The 17,708-nt window shown below is 36.0% G+C and overlaps 1 protein-coding gene across 3 annotated transcripts in view; it reads right to left on the bottom strand.

Annotated features, from left to right (window-relative positions):
• Positions 1–6,420: 6,420 nt before the first annotated feature.
• Ano5 (anoctamin 5) overlaps positions 6,421–17,708 on the bottom strand; it is a 48,520-nt gene continuing 37,232 nt past the window's right edge. For 2 of the 3 annotated variants that reach the window (XM_090347995.1, XM_090347992.1), the window contains 6 exons: positions 17,104–17,201; positions 15,743–15,873; positions 14,992–15,197; positions 11,954–12,135; positions 10,133–10,238; positions 6,421–9,415 (listed from right to left, as the gene is read on the bottom strand). In XM_090347995.1, the coding sequence (XP_090204121.1) occupies positions 9,194–9,415; positions 10,133–10,238; positions 11,954–12,135; positions 14,992–15,197; positions 15,743–15,873; positions 17,104–17,201 (945 nt within the window). In that variant the 3' untranslated portion in view covers positions 6,421–9,193. The remainder of the gene's footprint in view (positions 9,416–10,132; positions 10,239–11,953; positions 12,136–14,991; positions 15,198–15,742; positions 15,874–17,103; positions 17,202–17,708) is intronic. The other variant, XM_090347993.1, reaches the window with a different exon arrangement.

Genomic DNA, 17,708 nt, shown 5'->3' on the forward strand with positions numbered 1-17,708 from the left:
GACAGCTGCATGCTACTTTGAAGGAGTTGTCCCAAATGCATCAGAGGAACTAAAAATCCACCACGGAAGGAGTGATGATCCATGGTCAGAAAAAGTTACTGCAGCTGGAACAGGAAACCCTTCTTGTTTAGGACTGTTACAACCACAGTGTGCACAAAGTGCAGCTATTGATTAATGCAATGTGTTGTCAATTCAATGTACATTACTAAGGTCCTTTATCTGTTGTACCTTTTTCTTTTTCATTTTCTTTTCATTACATTAGGTATATTGCCATTATAGTGGCACCAGGGATACAAATTTGAAGATTTTTGAACTTAAAAAAAAATTCACCTCATGTGTGTGGGGGGGGGGTGGGGTGGGGACAGGGGGTATGGCACACTACCACAGGAGCTTTACTTTTAACTTTCATACTGATTAATTGGAAATAAAAGTTTTTCTTCCCAGGGCTGACTTCTGACTGTAAGCCTCAGAACTCTAGAGTCCTGAGCAGCTAGGATTATACATAGGAAACACTGGTGCCAGGCCTTTTGTTTGTTTGTTTGTTTCAATGGGTTCCAGTGGTGAGATTAATGATAATTATGTAAATAAGTCCATCACTCCTAGTTCTACTCAGGAAATTTACAGATCTGACACAAATTTTATTAAATTTCTTTATAGCTATTCCATGTTTTATGACTCCTTATTTGCTCAAGATCATTCACCATTGTAACTATAAATTCTCCCCACATTTCCAAACTCTTGAAAGCTGAGAATTTTAAACCATGCGTTTACTCTTGAACGACCTAGCTCATCACTGCCATTTTTGTGCTTTCTCTGCATCATTATATTCTTTCCCTTTTCACTTTACTTTTGTGTGTTTTTGTTGAATTATTTTTTGCCAGTCTGGGGACAGAACTCAGGGCCTGAGCACTGTGCTTGGACTTCCTCAAGGCTAGAGCTCTACCACTTGAGCCACAGCACCACTTCTGGCTTTTTGCTATGTATGTGGTGCCAAGGAATCGAACCCCGGTCTTCATGCATGCTAGGCAAGCACTCAACCACTAGGCCAAACTCCCGGCCCCCATATTTTTCTTTACTTATACACACGGCTATTATTCCTTCAGCAGAAGCAAGAGATTGACCATGTTTAGGGAATTAAGGGAAACTCACTTAAAGATATTGTTTTACTTCTCTAGCCTCCCTTCAAGTAGGGAACTTGTTGAAGTTTTGTTTCTACTTTATAACAAGTAGGGGGCAATACAGTTGAGATTATTGTAAATATAGCCAAAATTGCTTTTGTAGCTTCTTTGAGTGAGTTAAACTGAGAACTCAGTTATACAGAAAAGCACTACACTATCCACTAGGTATGATTTTCTTAATTTGTTCCTTAATAAGTACATTATCAGCTACCTATTAACATTGAATGAGTTGTGTTAGACATGATGTTAACAATCATCTTAAATGTACTTATCATGGGCAATTTCCTATGATTTCCTATTAAATACATAGGACATAGATGGAATGCCAGCTTTCTAGTAACTTATTTGTGTCTAAAATTCACAAATTTGCATTTCTGAAGATAAAAGAAATTTGGTTTTATTTCTAGGGTGGAATTAGTAGTTGGAAAATATGCAGTCTTGTGAGTGTATTTGTGCATCTGTGTGTGTGTGGAGGTGTGTGTGTGGTTATCTGTTTATTATGATGACTATTTCTACCAATAAAAAGGGCATACTAATCCACTAGCACAACAATGTTCATTGCAGCACTATTTACCATAGCAAAGATACGAAACCAACCCAGATGTCCCTCAGTTGATGAGTGGATCAACCAGATGTGGTATTTATGCACAATGGAATTCTATGCTGCTGTCAGGAAGAACGACATAACCCCATCTGTAAGGAAATGGAAAGACTTGGAAAAAATCCTGTTAAGTGAAGTAAGCCAGACTCAAAGAAACATAGGCCCAAGAATCTCCCTCATTTGTCATAATCAGTAGAAACCTTGGGCTCTCCTAGCAAAGATTTACAATAGAACAAAATCTAGAGACATTAGGCCAAATAGTACGACACTAAATGTAAGGACCTCCAGGATAAGGAAACAAAAGCCATATAATGAGTGACTGTTGTCCTTAATGTACTATGTTATTGCTCATCTCTTTTGCCATCCCTTGGTTATCTCATATTGTTACAATATTTCACCTTGTTATCTGATATATTTTATATGTGCTTAATTGGTTATTTGAAATTGGATAGGGAAGGGGGAAAATCAAGATAAGCGGGGGGCGGGAGGGGGAAATGGGGACCATGTCATGAGAAAGGGTATCAATGTATGTGAAGTAATGCACCTTCTATCTGGTGAATATAATGTAACCCTTCTATTAATCACAATAAAAATTTATTAAAAAAATAATAGCTCCAGCTAGGAGCATGGCCTAGCAGTAGAAAGCTGGCCTAGCATGCACAAAACCCAGGGTTCAATTCCTCAGTACCACAGACACAGAAAAAGCCTGAAGTGGTGCTGTGGCTCAAGTAGCCCTTGTGGCAGAGCAGTAGTCTTGAGCAAAAAGTGTCCAAGGGCAGTAAAAGTATCCAAGGACAATTCCCAGGCCCTGAGTTCAAGCTCGAGAACTGGCAAATGAAAATGGCTCTCAAAATCCACCTATTCTTACTGAGCTTGAACACAGATGAATAGCCATTGATCATATTTTACTTAGATCTTCTATAATTTATGCTCCTCACTCCTATCTATAATTTTTTGAAGGACATCCATTCTATATACTCTATCATTATATTTGGAAATATTTCTTTTCTCTATGGGAGATGTACCTTTAAAATCATAGTCATGTTTTAGAAAAGTTGTTAAAATAACGTATTATTCATTCTAAGATAAAGAATAGGCAGTCATTTGTTAAAATTACTTTCCCCCACATCTGTTTATGAAAAGCACCCTGTCAGTATTGTTCTCTAAGCTGTCAGATTTCGTTCTTTTTCAAATTATCTTTAAGTAGTTGTACAATGAGTTGTCACTTCACAAAGCAACTTACAAATAAAATGCATATTGATCAATGTCACCCTTTTAATATTCTCACCCATCCTTCTAACTACCCCTTACTTCACTTTTCTCAATTTTGTGGGATATACCTTGAATTCTTGTCTATTCTCCATCCCCCATCACTTGTCTATCGCTCTGTGCCTAACCCTACTCCACCCCTTTCAATTATCTGTTTCCTGGTGTTTATTTTGTGGAACTTAGACTTTACTTTCTAAGAAATTACACTACTTCAGTTTTTCCTTAAATGTAACATATGTCACTGAATAAATTTGTTTTTTTTGCAAGATAAGCAATATGTAGCTATTTTTTAAATACATTTTATTCAGTTAAAAGGATACAGCTTTTTGGTTCAAGGAATTTGTATACACTTGCATACAAAATAAGTCTAGCTTCCCTATATGAGGACAAAGCTTACAACCTTTGTATCTTTGGGCCTGTTGACTCGTTTCACTTGACATAATTTTTCCCCTCTTTCCATTTCTGTAAAAATGCTACCTTATCACTCCTTATGAATAAATTCCTTATGAATATGAATGAAAGTATACTATATTCTTTTGATACATGCATCCAGTAAGGGGCATCTGGGCTGATTCTAAACCTTGTTGCAATGAACATGGTTGTGTTGGGGGCTTTATTGTACCCTGGTTTGTAATCTTGTAGCTGGATTATAGGGTAAATTCTACATTTTGTTATTTTGAGGAACCTCCATACTGCTTCCTAGTGTGGTTGACAAATTTGCATTTCTCCAAGAGTGTGTTAGGGTTTCTTTTTGGACACATCCTTGCCAGCATTTGTTAGCTGCTTCTTTTTGTGATCGTGGCCATTCTAACAAGAGAGAGGGAGCATCTCAGTGCTGTTTAGCATGTTTCCCTTATAGCTAGCAATGTTAAGCATTGCATTTGTCCCAAGCCATTTTTACTTCTCCTTCTGAAGAGCCCATTGCTATTCTCATTTCCTTTCACACAGATTGTTTAAAACAGGATCTATAAGATGATGCACAAATGAGTGATGGTTTCCTCAACTGTTTCTCATTCATAAATTTCCATCTTTCTCCTTTTTGAAGCTAATTGACTCCCCAAAGAATGCTAGCTATTGGTTTTACAGATTTTTTCCAATCAGGATTTTGAATGTCATGTTTAAATGTTTTTGTTAATGCATGTTTTGTAATGATGTTTTATGATGATTTCTCCTTATATTGGTCCTCAGATTAGAGCATAGATATTGAATAGAAGAGATTACTCAGGACTTTTTCTTAGCCAGATTTTCATTTTTGTCATTTTCAATATACAGTGTAATGAAATGACCCAGTATATATCCTACTGAGTTTCAGGATATAATAAATTGAATCAAAGGATCTTATCTAATTATTTATGTATCTGATAGACATCTTGAGGATGTTGAATTAGTTTACCTCTGACTATAGTAATGTGCATAGTTATGTCTTTCAGATTCATTTTCAAGGACAAAGAAACATTACCATTTAGATTAAAGTGTCCAATTCTGACCTTGCTGACTCCAACTCTCTGGTCTGTTAAGAGGTAACTACTGTCCAGTTTTGCTTTGATTGCATTTTTTTCTTGCCAGTCCTAGGCTTCATCTCAGGGCCTGAACACAGTCCTTGGGCTTTCCTCAAGACTAGTGCTCTACCACTTGAGCCACAGAACCACTTCCAGGTTTTCTGGGTCTTCGTGCATGCAAGGCAAGCACTGTACTACCAGGCCAAACTCCTGGCCTCTATTTTTGTTTTTCTTATAGATTTTCATATTTGTTTGTATGCCATAACAAGAGATTGAGCAATTTTGGATGATTGTAAAGTATACTTCAATGGATTAATATCTATGTGTTCCATTGTGCTTTTGTTTTCTGCAGGTAATTTTTTTCTAAAACGAAGTTATTTTGTATGGAGCAATCACCCACTCAATTCCCCATTATTTTACTCTCAGTAATAAATATCCCTAAATTCATTTATTCAGTTACTCATGTGTAATAGGTATTTCCCTCGGTTGTAATTATAAACTACTAGCAGTATGAACATTTATGTTTATTCCCATTTAAATGCACTTCTTTTTCTATTTTATCAACAAAAGTTAGTTGTAGTGTCTTGGATGACAAGATCAAATCTCAAAGCAAACAAAACCAAAACAATAAAAAAGGGATGTGTTCTGCATGATTTCAACCTTGTTTTGTGGGCCAGGACATGATTCCTTAAAAAAAAATTCTAGGAACACTTGATAAGAATGTATGTGTCACCATGATTAGATGTCTGTTAGGTGTCACATTGATTCACTGCATTAGTCAAATTTGCTGTATTCTTACTGAATTTCCTACTCCCCCAATTTTCAATGCCAGTCATTGCAAACATGGTAACATCTCCAAAATAAAATTGTAGACTCATTATTACTTTTAGCACTCTGAACATTACTTTTATATTTTTCCTTCATTACTAGATAAATTCATATTTAGAATAATATGTATATTTTATGTGCTTTTAAAGTCACCATTTAATTATTATTATTATTATTATTATTTTTGCTGGACTGGGGACTTGAACTTAGGGCCTGACCACCGTCCTTGAGCTCTACCACTTGATCCACAGCACTACTTCCAGTTTTTCCTATGTATGTTGTCGTGAGGAATTGAACCCAGGTCTTTGTGCATGCTAGGCAAGCACTCTACCACTAGGCCAAACTCCTGGCCACCATTTAATTATTATAAAACACCTCTATCTATTTTTGTCTGATATATTTCCAATGAAAATTTGCTTTCCAGACTGTTACTTTCAACCATTTTGAGTTCTTGCATGCTTTTCACAAGGCTCTACTGGAAGATTAGCTCAACTTGTCTTTGATCCCATAATGCTTTTTCCCTTGGAATCTCTAGTTTTCTCAAGCAGAAAATCAGAATTCACCACAAGATGGACTGAAGACTTCTCATTTTGTTTCTTTTTTTCTGGTTCTTCTTAATGGCATCTTTTTTTTTTTTTTTTGCCAGTCCTGGGGCTTGAACTCAGGACCTGGGCACTGTCCTCCAGCTTTTTCAAGGCTAGTGCTCTACCACCTGCACCACAGCCCCATTTCTGGCTTTTTCTGTGTGTGGTACTGAGGAATTGAACCTAAGGCTTCATACATGGTAGTCAAGTACTCAACCACTAGGCCACACTCCTGGCCTTACTGGCAGCTTTGTCTTATGATATGCTTAAGATTATCTTTAATTATTTTATCTAAGTTTGTACTATTTTTCAAGAGTACAAATAGTCTGAATAAATCTAGGTATTTTTGCTGTGTGACTTGTTACTGTGAATAAGGGGAAATAGAAGCAAATATCTCATCAAATTAAACCACACTGTACATAGTTTTAAACATTATCATCAATTTTTATATAACGTCAGAGTAACTCATTCTTAAATTATTACACAGAAAAACTAAAGAGTAAAAATTGGGTCTAGAAAAAGAAGCAAACAATAATTAAAAAGATCCTTCATTTTAGACTTCTCAACCTAGTTCTTACAATACTGTTTCCATTTGTAAGTCTTCAATTACATAATAACCTATTGATTTAAAACAAATGTGTGAAAAACAATAAGCTCCTTTTTAAATGAACAGTATACATTCCTCACCCTAAAGAGGAGTCAATCCACTAACGGTGTGGGACGGTAACAAATTACCATGGAATCTGTTTAACTTTTGGCACACAATAACTGTCATCTGAAAGTTTCTCTGGATATTTATTCTTGTGGTTACTAGATGGCACTGGGAGGAGACATGCCTTTCCAGTCATACCTCCACATGAATCTCCTCCTCTCAGTAAAATCTACCCAGGTTTCAAAAGATAGGCTTTTTTCCCCTTCCTCCGCTATCTCCTCTGCTTCCTTTTTCCTCTTCCTCTTCTTCTTTTGACAATTCATTTAATAGCTTTTCTGAAGGATGAACATTAAATTCAGCAGTGATTCGAGGCAGTTACAGTTGAATAGGCCTTTGTTTAATTAGGACATTCCTTCTAAAATACAGCTGTACTGAGCTTCCTGGATGCAAAGAGAAACTGACCAAGGCAAGGCTTACTGAACACATTTGGGAAGAGTTTTGTGTTACAGGTACTTAAATTTTTTATTTCATCTAAGATCTCAAGTATTTCCTTGAACATCATTGGAAACAATCACCACATGCTTGCCTGGGAGATAAAAACCACTGCCATGCTTGCAAAGAAATGCCAACCTATTTCAGTTGGTCAGATGCTCTTAACTCAATTTTTCCTTCATAATCAGTGGGTGTATATAGATGAGAAAAATCTAGTAAACTTTTAGGCATATGATACCAGTGTTTCATTGTAAGCAAGGAGAAACTACTCAGTAGGAGATTGTAAGGTAAATACAAAGTACTTTCAATGATGTTTTAAAAGGAAAATATCCATCAATTATTAAGTATTATTTATCTAGGAACAATTTTCTCTTTAATTTTCTCCATATAGAACAGAAACACAATTATTTCATAATAATTATGGCTTTCTTCAGCAAAAGTGCATCTCTGCGTATAGGAAATACCTTTCAATTGTGAGATCATTTCAAATTAGACAAGTATATTCACATAATCTACATAGTGGATGAAAATTTGATATTGCCTTGCAATATCAGTCTCACAGTACTCTAAAATTTACAATTAATACCATCTGTTTTACATTTAGTATTGCCAGTGCAATAAGAATTTTCTAGCACAGATAATGATATGCTATGAACATTCTTTAAATGTATATAACAAAAATCACTATTCATTTGAAATTGAATGGCAATTTGAAACTAACTGCTCAAATATTATTACAATCAGATTGCATTTTCACTGTATTGACAACATGTAAATGCACACACAAATATATTACTTATATATAAATAATTACATATAATATTTTGCTAAGTGTTCCAAGAATAAAAATATGTGTACATGGACACAGTGGTAATTTTAGATTAATAAATTAGCCAAGCATATTTTCCACTTCATTATCAGGTCTAACCCATTATTATTTCTTTGTTGATTATCCTGGACGTTAATTTCTAGTTGTTATTACACTGGCAGTTTTTCTAAGGCAAGTTTGCATTTAAAATGTTACATCATGTCAAATGAACAGAAAATACCATTTCTCAGGTGTCAAAGGCATAGAAGCAAGGCACTGAATATTGTGTAAAGAGATAGATACATCAATATGAAACAGCAATAAACTTATAAAAAAGTTTGAAGTTTCATTAAAAGCAAGAGATCACATTTCATAAACAACTTGTACCTAACATCCAAAAGGTAATGTTCAATATGCTTCATGATGCAAAATAGGCATTCCAGAAAAGTGACTTTTAAATTTCAATAATTTTATAGATTAAAATGAATAAATTAATTGCTATCACTGTCTTGCCTTCTTTAACAATTAAGAAAATGTAGTTAGTTTTTGAGAACTTTCATTTACTGGAAAACTTGTTACTTAATACCTTCATTAATGCTGCTGTCAGACAAGACAATCCACAGTCTTTACTACCAACAAAATGTTAACTTGTTGTTTATCATTTATTGAATCTCATGTAGTCTCTTGGAAAAAAAAATGAATTCTGGGAGGACTGAGCATCTATGACAGCTTTGCTTTTACCAGACAACTCAGGAACAAACTCCTGCTATTTTACCCAACGTTTTTTAATAAACAAGTTTCCTTTTATCATCTGATTTCTGTTTTCCATTTACACATTTTAAAATGGCAGCATTTACATGACTCCATAGGCCCACTACTCCCTTTCTTTCTTTTATTTTAATCTCAATGGGAACGCAATATATCATTCCAAGGAAGACCATACGAATGCACAGATGCACTGGAAAGGGAAGGGAATGTTCAAGGCCCGGGTTCATTTTAAACTGCATTGTTCCATGATTTCCCAGGCTGTGATTCCACATGCACTTTTGACTATCATTTACAGGACCCCAAGAAAGCAAAACCTGGGGAGGGCCCAGAAGATGATGTACAAGTGGTACTATTCCAGCATCACAAAATTGGCCTCCATAAAGGTATATAAAAACTTTTGAGTAAAAAAAAGAACAGAACAGGATTATTAGGTACATGGCTTTTGGCCTCTAGCCTCAACCCAGAGAAAACAGAGAAAGGACACTGACAGGGTGCTGCTTGCTCACTCCACTAGTTAGATGGTTGATTTAGCCAGTTGGGCTTTGCTCTCCTCCATCAAGACATGCTTGTCATACGTATTATGATTAAGTACCCAGTTCTCTTTCAATTTGTTGAGCTCAAAGTCATGGAGAATCTTGACAGTCATTAACTTTTCCTGTTTGATTTTCTCTACAATGTCTTTCGGTATATCAGGTATCATCCAGGCCAACAAGAATTTAACTATGAATGCAATGTGCTAGAGGGAATGTAAAGGAAAATTAGAGACACAGTTAGAATGTGAAGTCATTTTAACCTGTTTCACTCATTTTGATAAGCTGTGTTTGACCACAGGTATCCAATAGCATTCAGGAAGATATGTAATTCCTGACCTACAGTTTTCATACACAATGGCATTTAATGTGTAATTAAAATGTAGCTAAAGAAGTTTTTGATGAAACATGATTACCAAATACATTCTTTATCTTTTGAAAACTCTAATAAATTTGTTAAGACTGATAATAGAAGCCAAACCATACACCAATACATGCATATTTCTCTATATGTATACACACAATATAAGTATATATAAACACATATATAGTATATATATATGCAAATACACACACACTATCTTTCTGATAAACACAGTCCTTTAGAATCTCTCCCAAAGGTAGAAGAGAGGAACTTGAATGAAAGGAAGAGTATTAAGGCTTGGAATGTGGCCTAATGTGGTAGAGTGCTTGCCTAGCATGCATGAAGTCTTGGGTTTGACTACTCAGTACCACATACACAGTAAGTGGTGCTGTGGTCCAAGTGGTAGAATGCTAGCCTTGGGAAAGCTCAAGGGCAGTGCTTGGGCCCTGACTTCAAGCCCTAGGACTGACAAAAAGGAAGAAAAAGAGAATGAAAGAATTCAAAGAAGGAAGGAGAAAGGTAGGGAAGGGAGAGGAAACGAAGGGAGGAAAGTACTTACTTCCATAACTATGATAAAGGTCATCTTGGCAGCGAGGACATGCCAAAACTGCATACTATGAGCATACTTATGTTCATGATCAGGTGGATTCCTATAATCTCTGTACCTGGAAATTGGAAACAAATGGAATGATCCACTACAACTTCAAGTACAGACATGTCATCGATTCTTTAGTTTTTCATTAACAGACCCTTACCCTAACAACAAGATTAGATCCTTGGAAGGTAAGTGATAACATTAAACGCTGCTTTTATTATTCAAAACCACAGACATATGCCACTTCCCTGCAGTTTATCTCTAACAGGATGCATACTAGTGAAATGAGCTTCTCAAATGAGTTATCCAACTTTGTCACTGCAGCATTCTCTCTTCCTTATCTTTCACACATGTAGTTCCATTGTTCCCTTACCAAAATCTATTTCTTCTGATACTAAATAACTAGCCTATTCCTATATTACTTAAAAGGATTTGATTTTCTTGAAACTATTTCTTGAAACTCTATTTCTTGGGTACTCTGACATTTCATTCTTCCTTTATCTTATTGTCTTCATTCAATTTCTTCATTCTTAACTTTTAAAAATGAGTCTCATTCTCTGCTATTTAAAGCCATAAAACCCTTATGTCTTTCAAAAACTTAGTCCAGATAGAAAGCAGTAATTTCAAGAATACAAATGGTAGTTTTAGACTAAGGGTGGGCAAATGTAGTCATAATATTAAATGTACACAGGTGAAAATGGAATCAGGTAAATTGAGGAAATAGGTGGGACTGGGAGAGATGAAGAAGAATGGAAGGGAGACACTAAATGAGTTGTGTTATACTTGCAAGTACGTGGAATTGAAGTTTTTTGAACAACTAATTGAAGGTGATTAAAAAAAAGGTTATGAAAAGAAATATGATAGAGTGCTTGCCTAGCACACATGAAGCCCTTGGTTTGATTCTTCAGTAACACATAAAGAGAAAAAGCCAGAAATGGCAGTATGGCTCAAGTGGTAGAGTACTAGCCTTGAGCAAAAAGAAGCTCAGGGGCAGTGCCAGGCCCTGAATTCAAGCCCAAGACTGGCAAAGAGAAAGAAAAGAAAGAAAGAAAGAAATATGATAGTATACTCATGCTCTTAAAATATGCTAAGATTCTTCCATATCCCATGATTAATAGAGCAATGGTTTTGTTTTCCTATCACATGTTTCTTTCTTTGTAAGAATCCCAAAGAAAGAAATATGTTAAAGCTTTAAGGTTAAGATTACTCTCTCTCTCTCTCTCTCTCTCTCTCTCTCTCTCTCTCTCTCTCTCTCTCTCTCTCTCTTTCTTTCTCATCTATCTTTCTATATACTTTCCTATGATCAGTCTATCTTTCTGTCATGTTTCAACCTATCTATTTATCAATAATCTACCCATCTACCTGTCATCTTTAAGTTCTACACTTACAAATATGCTCACAGTATTTGATACACTGGATGTGTACACAGAGGTTCACATATCCTGCTTCACATTCCTTACACTAAAAACCCAAACCTTGAAATGGAATGGTATTATTTAAAAAGATTCCACTACTACTTTGCTATTTCCACCTTTCTCATTCAATCTTTTTTTCCTGAGGCTACACAGCTAAATTTATGTAAGTAATGGTTTCATACTTTTGTACATGCTACCTTTAAAAACAAGAAACATATAACACATAAAGTCTAACACTGATGCACATTACTGATTTAGGATTTTTGTTGCCTAAAGTAAATAGTTTATTTTATAAAGCTATGAATTTTGATTAAAATACACATAACATTTATCATTTAAAAAGATGTTTAAAACATAGGCAAACAGAAACCTGCAAGTGGTGAAGTCACGATTATTATCCAAAGGCATACTATGGTTTGGAAAGTCAGCTATCAGAAATACTGACAGGCTGTTGTTGACATATCCACTGAACCGCTGTGTGGTGTTTTGAGAGTAGGCATAGTAGTAAACTAAACGAGGAATGATGTCCGATGTAAATGAGACAATAAAAGCCTGAAAGAAAAGCAAAAGGCAGATAAACACACAATTGCTCTTGCTTTTAAGTTGTCTGATGTATGAAGTGCACTGTATGTACATACAAAAAGGACATAAAATACCCATCACGAGGTTTTCTAAGAAATTTAAAAGAAGGGGAGCCTGGAGGTGGGGATAAGAAAGACTAATAAAAGGAGTGAACAAGACTGAAGTGCATTGTATGTATGTGTGTATGTGTGTATGAAAACCCTACCTTGGAAAATTAACATGTAGTAATAAGAATAAGATCTAAAATATGAAATACTTCTTATCTCTCAATACCATGAGTCATATGAAAGCAAAATGATAAAAAACAATATTATTAATCATAACAATGTTTCTTTTGACCTAAAACACAAATTGGTCGATAAATAATGCGAATATTCCGAATGTTCACAATCACAAAGTAGCTAAATCAAGACTTGATCCTACATGTTAGAGGCTCTTTCTCCCTTATGCCTTGCTTTGCTAACTGTTACTATTCTAAGGTTCTGTAGCACAGCTCCGTTGTTCTTATCCAAATATGCTTCCTTGCTTGCTTTTTTTTTTTTTTTGCCAGTCCTGGGCTTGGGCTCAGGGCCTGAGCTCTGTCCTTGGACTTTCTCAAGGTTAGAGCTCTACCACTTGAGCCTCAGCACCACTTCCGGCTTTTTGCTATGTAAGTGGTACCGAGGAATCGAACCCGGGTCTTCGTGCATGCTAGGCAAGCACTCTATCACTAGGCCAAACTTCCGGCCCCTCTTTTTTTTGTGGGTTATGGGGATGAACTCCCCTGAGTGTTGTCTCTGAGCTCTTTAGCTCAAGGATACTGCCCTACTCCTGGGCCTGGGTGTTGTCCCTGAGCTTTTCAGCTCAAGGCTACTGCCCTACAATTGAGCCAAACCCTACTTCCCATTTTCTAAAGGTTAATCAGAGATAAGAGTCTCAGGTCCTTTTGTGCCTGGACTGGTTTTGAACCTTGATCCTCAGATCTCAGCCTCCTGAGTAGCTAGGATTACAGGTATGAGACACTGGGCCTGGCTTAACCAAATATTGTTGACTAGGCCAACTCTAAAAGCTAAGGTGTGTGTGTGTGTGTGTGTGTGTGTGTGTGTGTGTGTGTGTGTGTGTGTATGTGTGTGTGTGTGTGTGTGTATGTGTGTGTGTAAGAGAGAGAGGGAGAGAGAGCTTGTAGGAGTGTGTGGTAGGAGATAGAGAAGGGAAGGGAAATGTAAAGCACTATGTACTGATAATTTCTTATAGTTTAGTACAATTAATTTCTGAAGTTGATTCATGAGATGCTATTTTATATTCTTTTCAAAGCTCTGGAATCACATAATAATGTATCTTTTAGGATAGCTCAATCAATTTAAGAACATGTTTCTGACATTTACATTTGTATTGTTTGTTCATGGCTCCATGATTACCCCTATAGCTTCTCATTCACCTGGGGTTTTTATTATTCAATGAATACATTTGACTGTTCTATTTTATCAGAAAACTATTTCAAATGCAGACATGGTGGCTCACGTCTGCAATCCTAGCTACTCAGGAGGCTGAGATCTGAGGATCAAAGTTCAAAGCCAGCCAGAACACAAAAGGACCTGAGACTCTTATCTCCAATTAACCTCTAGGGAATGGGAAGTGGTGCTTGGCTCAAGGGTATAGTGGTAGCCTTGAGCTGAAGAGCTCAGGAACATTGTTTAGGCCCAGAGGTAGGCAGTAGCCTTGAGCTGAAGAGCTTAGGGGCAGCGCTTAGGCCAAGTTCAAGTTCTATGAACCACAAAAAAACAAACAAACAAAAAAACTACTTCAAGAATTTAAAAACAAATCAAAAATGGTCTCATACTTTTCCCAAATGGTAAGCCTATTTTATGTGTCTGTTTCAAAAATTAACCACTTATTTATCCAGAAATTATATGATTTATTGTTTATTTTTTAATTTAATTAGTTATGATTGCATTATATTTTATCTCTCTTCCTCCCTTTCTTTTCTTTTTTTTGTTTACCATGTTGTAACATGTCTTGAGATATATACACTACTTGTATTTTCCAGTCTTCTTTTAAATAGTAAAAGAATTTTTCTCTAATAACTGTTTTAGCTCATTCCTACTGGTTTTCAAGTTAATTAAAATTACTATTATTTCAATTACATTTCTTCTTACATGAAGCCTATTAGAAGTGCTAATAGACAATGTTAAATGGGTAAATATTTTTCTTTTCTGATTATCTTAGATCCTTAATTAAAGTATTAAGCAAATATATACATAAAGCTCCTTTTCTAGGGAATTACATGTTTGGATCATTTAAAATTAATGCTCTAAGTGAGGTGCCAGTGGCTTAAACCTGAAATACTATCTACTCAGGATCCTGAGATCTGAGGATTTCAGTTCAAAGCCAGCCTGTGTAGGAAAGTCTATAGGACTCCTATTTCCAATCAATCACCAAAATCCTGAAAATGAAGCTGTAGCTTCAAGTGGTAAAGTGATATCTATGAGCACAAAAGCTAAGGGACAGTGCCCAGATCCAGAGTTCAAGTCCTATGACCACATAATTAAAATACTATAAAAATAAATGTTCTATATACCTAAGTATAGTATGTAGAATACACATTCATATAGAGCTAATCTTCAGTTAGTTCAATCCCTTTTTGATCATTCACTTATTTTCTGTCTCTGTCCTATGTCATACTGTCATAGAACTGTAATATTTCTGTTTGTAAAAGTTGGTAGTCACAGATGATCATTTAATGAATGTAGGTGATTGGATTATTAACTGATGAAATCTATATGCATGCTTAGTTTCTCCTGGAAAACTAAATATGACGAGTGGCCCCTTTTGAGTGGGTTTACGCACATTGGTTGCAACAGAAAGCACAGCCATTGCATGAAGAATGTCTTGCCAGACACCGATACTGTGAGCTTTGGCAGCCACAGGTCTCCTGTACTGAGTCGTAAGCTTCCAGGCATCCACTCGGATCTCTACGATGTTGTTTATGAGGGCCAGGAGAGGAGCCAAGGGAAAAGAAGCCACAAACAGTGTGACAAATCCAAACTGGATAACTGTACAGAGACAAAACCAAGATACCATTGGATGGAGGAGGAGAGAGTCCATTCTGACCACCTTCCACTGATTCTGCCTTAAAAGGGCATCTATCTACACTGGTCAAAATCTACACCTCCTAGGAGTCTTCTGAGTCACTACCTCCTCCCCCAGAAATGATATGTAGTCATACCTCTGTTATTTTCCTTTATTGCTTTTGAGATATGCTTCTCCAAAAAAACCCTAAACTATCCTTTGTCTTTTGTTAGGTGCTAAGTTTAGTTTTTTGAGGGGACTACATTTGTATTGGTATTTACATTTGTGTCAGTCTGACTACATTTCTCTATCTTCAGAATCTATGCTCTTTGAAGACTGCTTCATTTTCATTTTTCCAATGGTGTTCCTCCCCACCTCTTTCTCTTTCTCTCTTTCTCTCCCCCCTCCCTCTCTGTATGCAAAGAATATCAAAGGTTGTGGAATAAGGTATTTTTGAAAGTCAGGAACTTAGATATCCATCATCGTGTTAAGATTTATCAAATGTTTCAGACTAGTGATTGGAAATTACCTGTTTCTAAGTACTCATAAAATAACCCAAGGTTTCCAAAACTTTCAAGGTCATGATCCTGTTCCCACCGACTGTAAAGTTTCTCAGAGTTGGTCCTAGCTTTTCGACGTCTCCACCAATTAAAAGCCAAGCTGTTGGGGGGAAAAAAACCAAAATAAAATATGTGAAACAGTGCTAAAGAGATCAGAAAACTAGTATGTTAAATGTCAAAAATGGCAGAAAAGAGGTAAGAAAACATAAGGCTCTAGGGGCATGGAGATATTTGAATCCAAATCCAAATCTCATATTCCTTTTACTAAATGTGGATATCAAGAGTTCCTTTTCATGAAGATTAGTGAAAGCCTAGTGCTGTGGCTTATTCCTGTTATCCTAGCTACTCAGGAGGAAGAGATTGTGATGACTGTAGTTTGAAGCTAGCCTGGTTAAAAAATTTGTGAGACCACCATCTCAACCATAACTGTGGAGCCAGCTATACTAGAAGTAAAAATAGGAGAAGCAAAGTCTAGGCTGACTCATGCATAAATATGAGACTTTATTCCAAACAAATCAAATAAAAATGAGATGGAGTTGTATATCAAGAAGCAGAGTACCTTCCAAAGCCAGTATGAGGCCTTGAGTTCATATCCCTGTATTACCAAAAGGAAAAATCAATTCTGATTCTGTTCAGGGAAATCTATTAGCTTATTCACTCAGAGATCATTTGAAAGTCGCCATTGTAGAAAGTCAGTATCCTCCTGCCTGTAGTTTTATGAGTAGCTACAGTTACAAACTTTATAAGCTTGTGTGTTTACCCTTGGCTTTAATTTTCTTTTCTTTTTTCTTTTTTAATTATTTTATTTATTTAGTTGGTTGTGGGTCTTGAACTCTGTGCCTGAGTGCTGTTCCTGAGTTCTTCAGCTCAAGGCAATCACTCTACCATTTGAGCCACAGTGCTACTTCTGGTTTTCTGGTGGTTATTTGGAGATGAGTCTCATAGACTCTCCTGCCTGGCCTGACTTGAAACCCCAATATAGCTACGATTACAGGCATGAGCCAGTGGTCCCCAGTGAGTTCATTAAAAATTAAAAAAAATCTCCATAAGATGAGTAGCTGGAAAAGACTTCATTCTGTTCTCTTCACTCTGCTGTTGTATTGTGTGTCATTTGGAAATGAGATTTGAGAAGATTTTTGGTAGCTATGGAATGTAAGTAAATAAAATGAGTGCCTAGATTACTTTAAGACATGCTTCATTATGATATAAAATTAAATCTTTTTTTCTTGTCTTAAACTTTTTCTAACAAAGACACCATAATAATGAATAATTACATTTTGTTATAGAGTCATTTTTCTTACAGTTACTTAAATTTTTAAGTCATACATACGGGTAAATGGCTTCATTAATGTTTCCAAAAACCTGTCTCCCAACCATTATGATGGTTAACTGTGTGGTCAATTCTACTAGACAGCCACCAGGATCACACTAGTTGGAGAGAAAAAAGGAGAGAAAAATAAAAGTAAATGAAATAAAAATTCACAACTAAAACTCTAAATCAGAAGGTTATCATCTTGAGGTGGTATAATACACTAGTTGGAAAATATGTCAGAGCATTGAATAGGCATTTATTTTCATACTTTCTGAGACACCAGGAAAGCTACATTTAATCCCTCTGTGTGAAAAAGCATTAGAACATCTTGGACCTTTACATCTGGGTTAGGGTTGGATGTTGGTTTAGTCTCCCCTTTATTTGGGTGCATAGACAGGTTTGGAAACTGTTGATCTCTCTCACTCTATATCCCACATGAAACCTTTTTACCCAAAACATTATCACTTATCACTGATTCTTTTCAGGAAACTTTCCACAATAAATACCTTACTGAGGCTGGAAGATTGGTCTAGTGGTAGAGTGCTTGCCTAGCATGCATGAAGACCTGGGTTCAATTCCTTGGTACCACATACATAGGAAAAGCTAGAAGTGGTGTTGTGGCT

Source organism: Megascapheus bottae, chromosome 16, assembly GCF_031878675.1.
Source record: "Megascapheus bottae isolate mThoBot1 chromosome 16, mThoBot2.hap1, whole genome shotgun sequence".
NCBI lineage: Eukaryota > Metazoa > Chordata > Mammalia > Rodentia > Geomyidae > Megascapheus > Megascapheus bottae.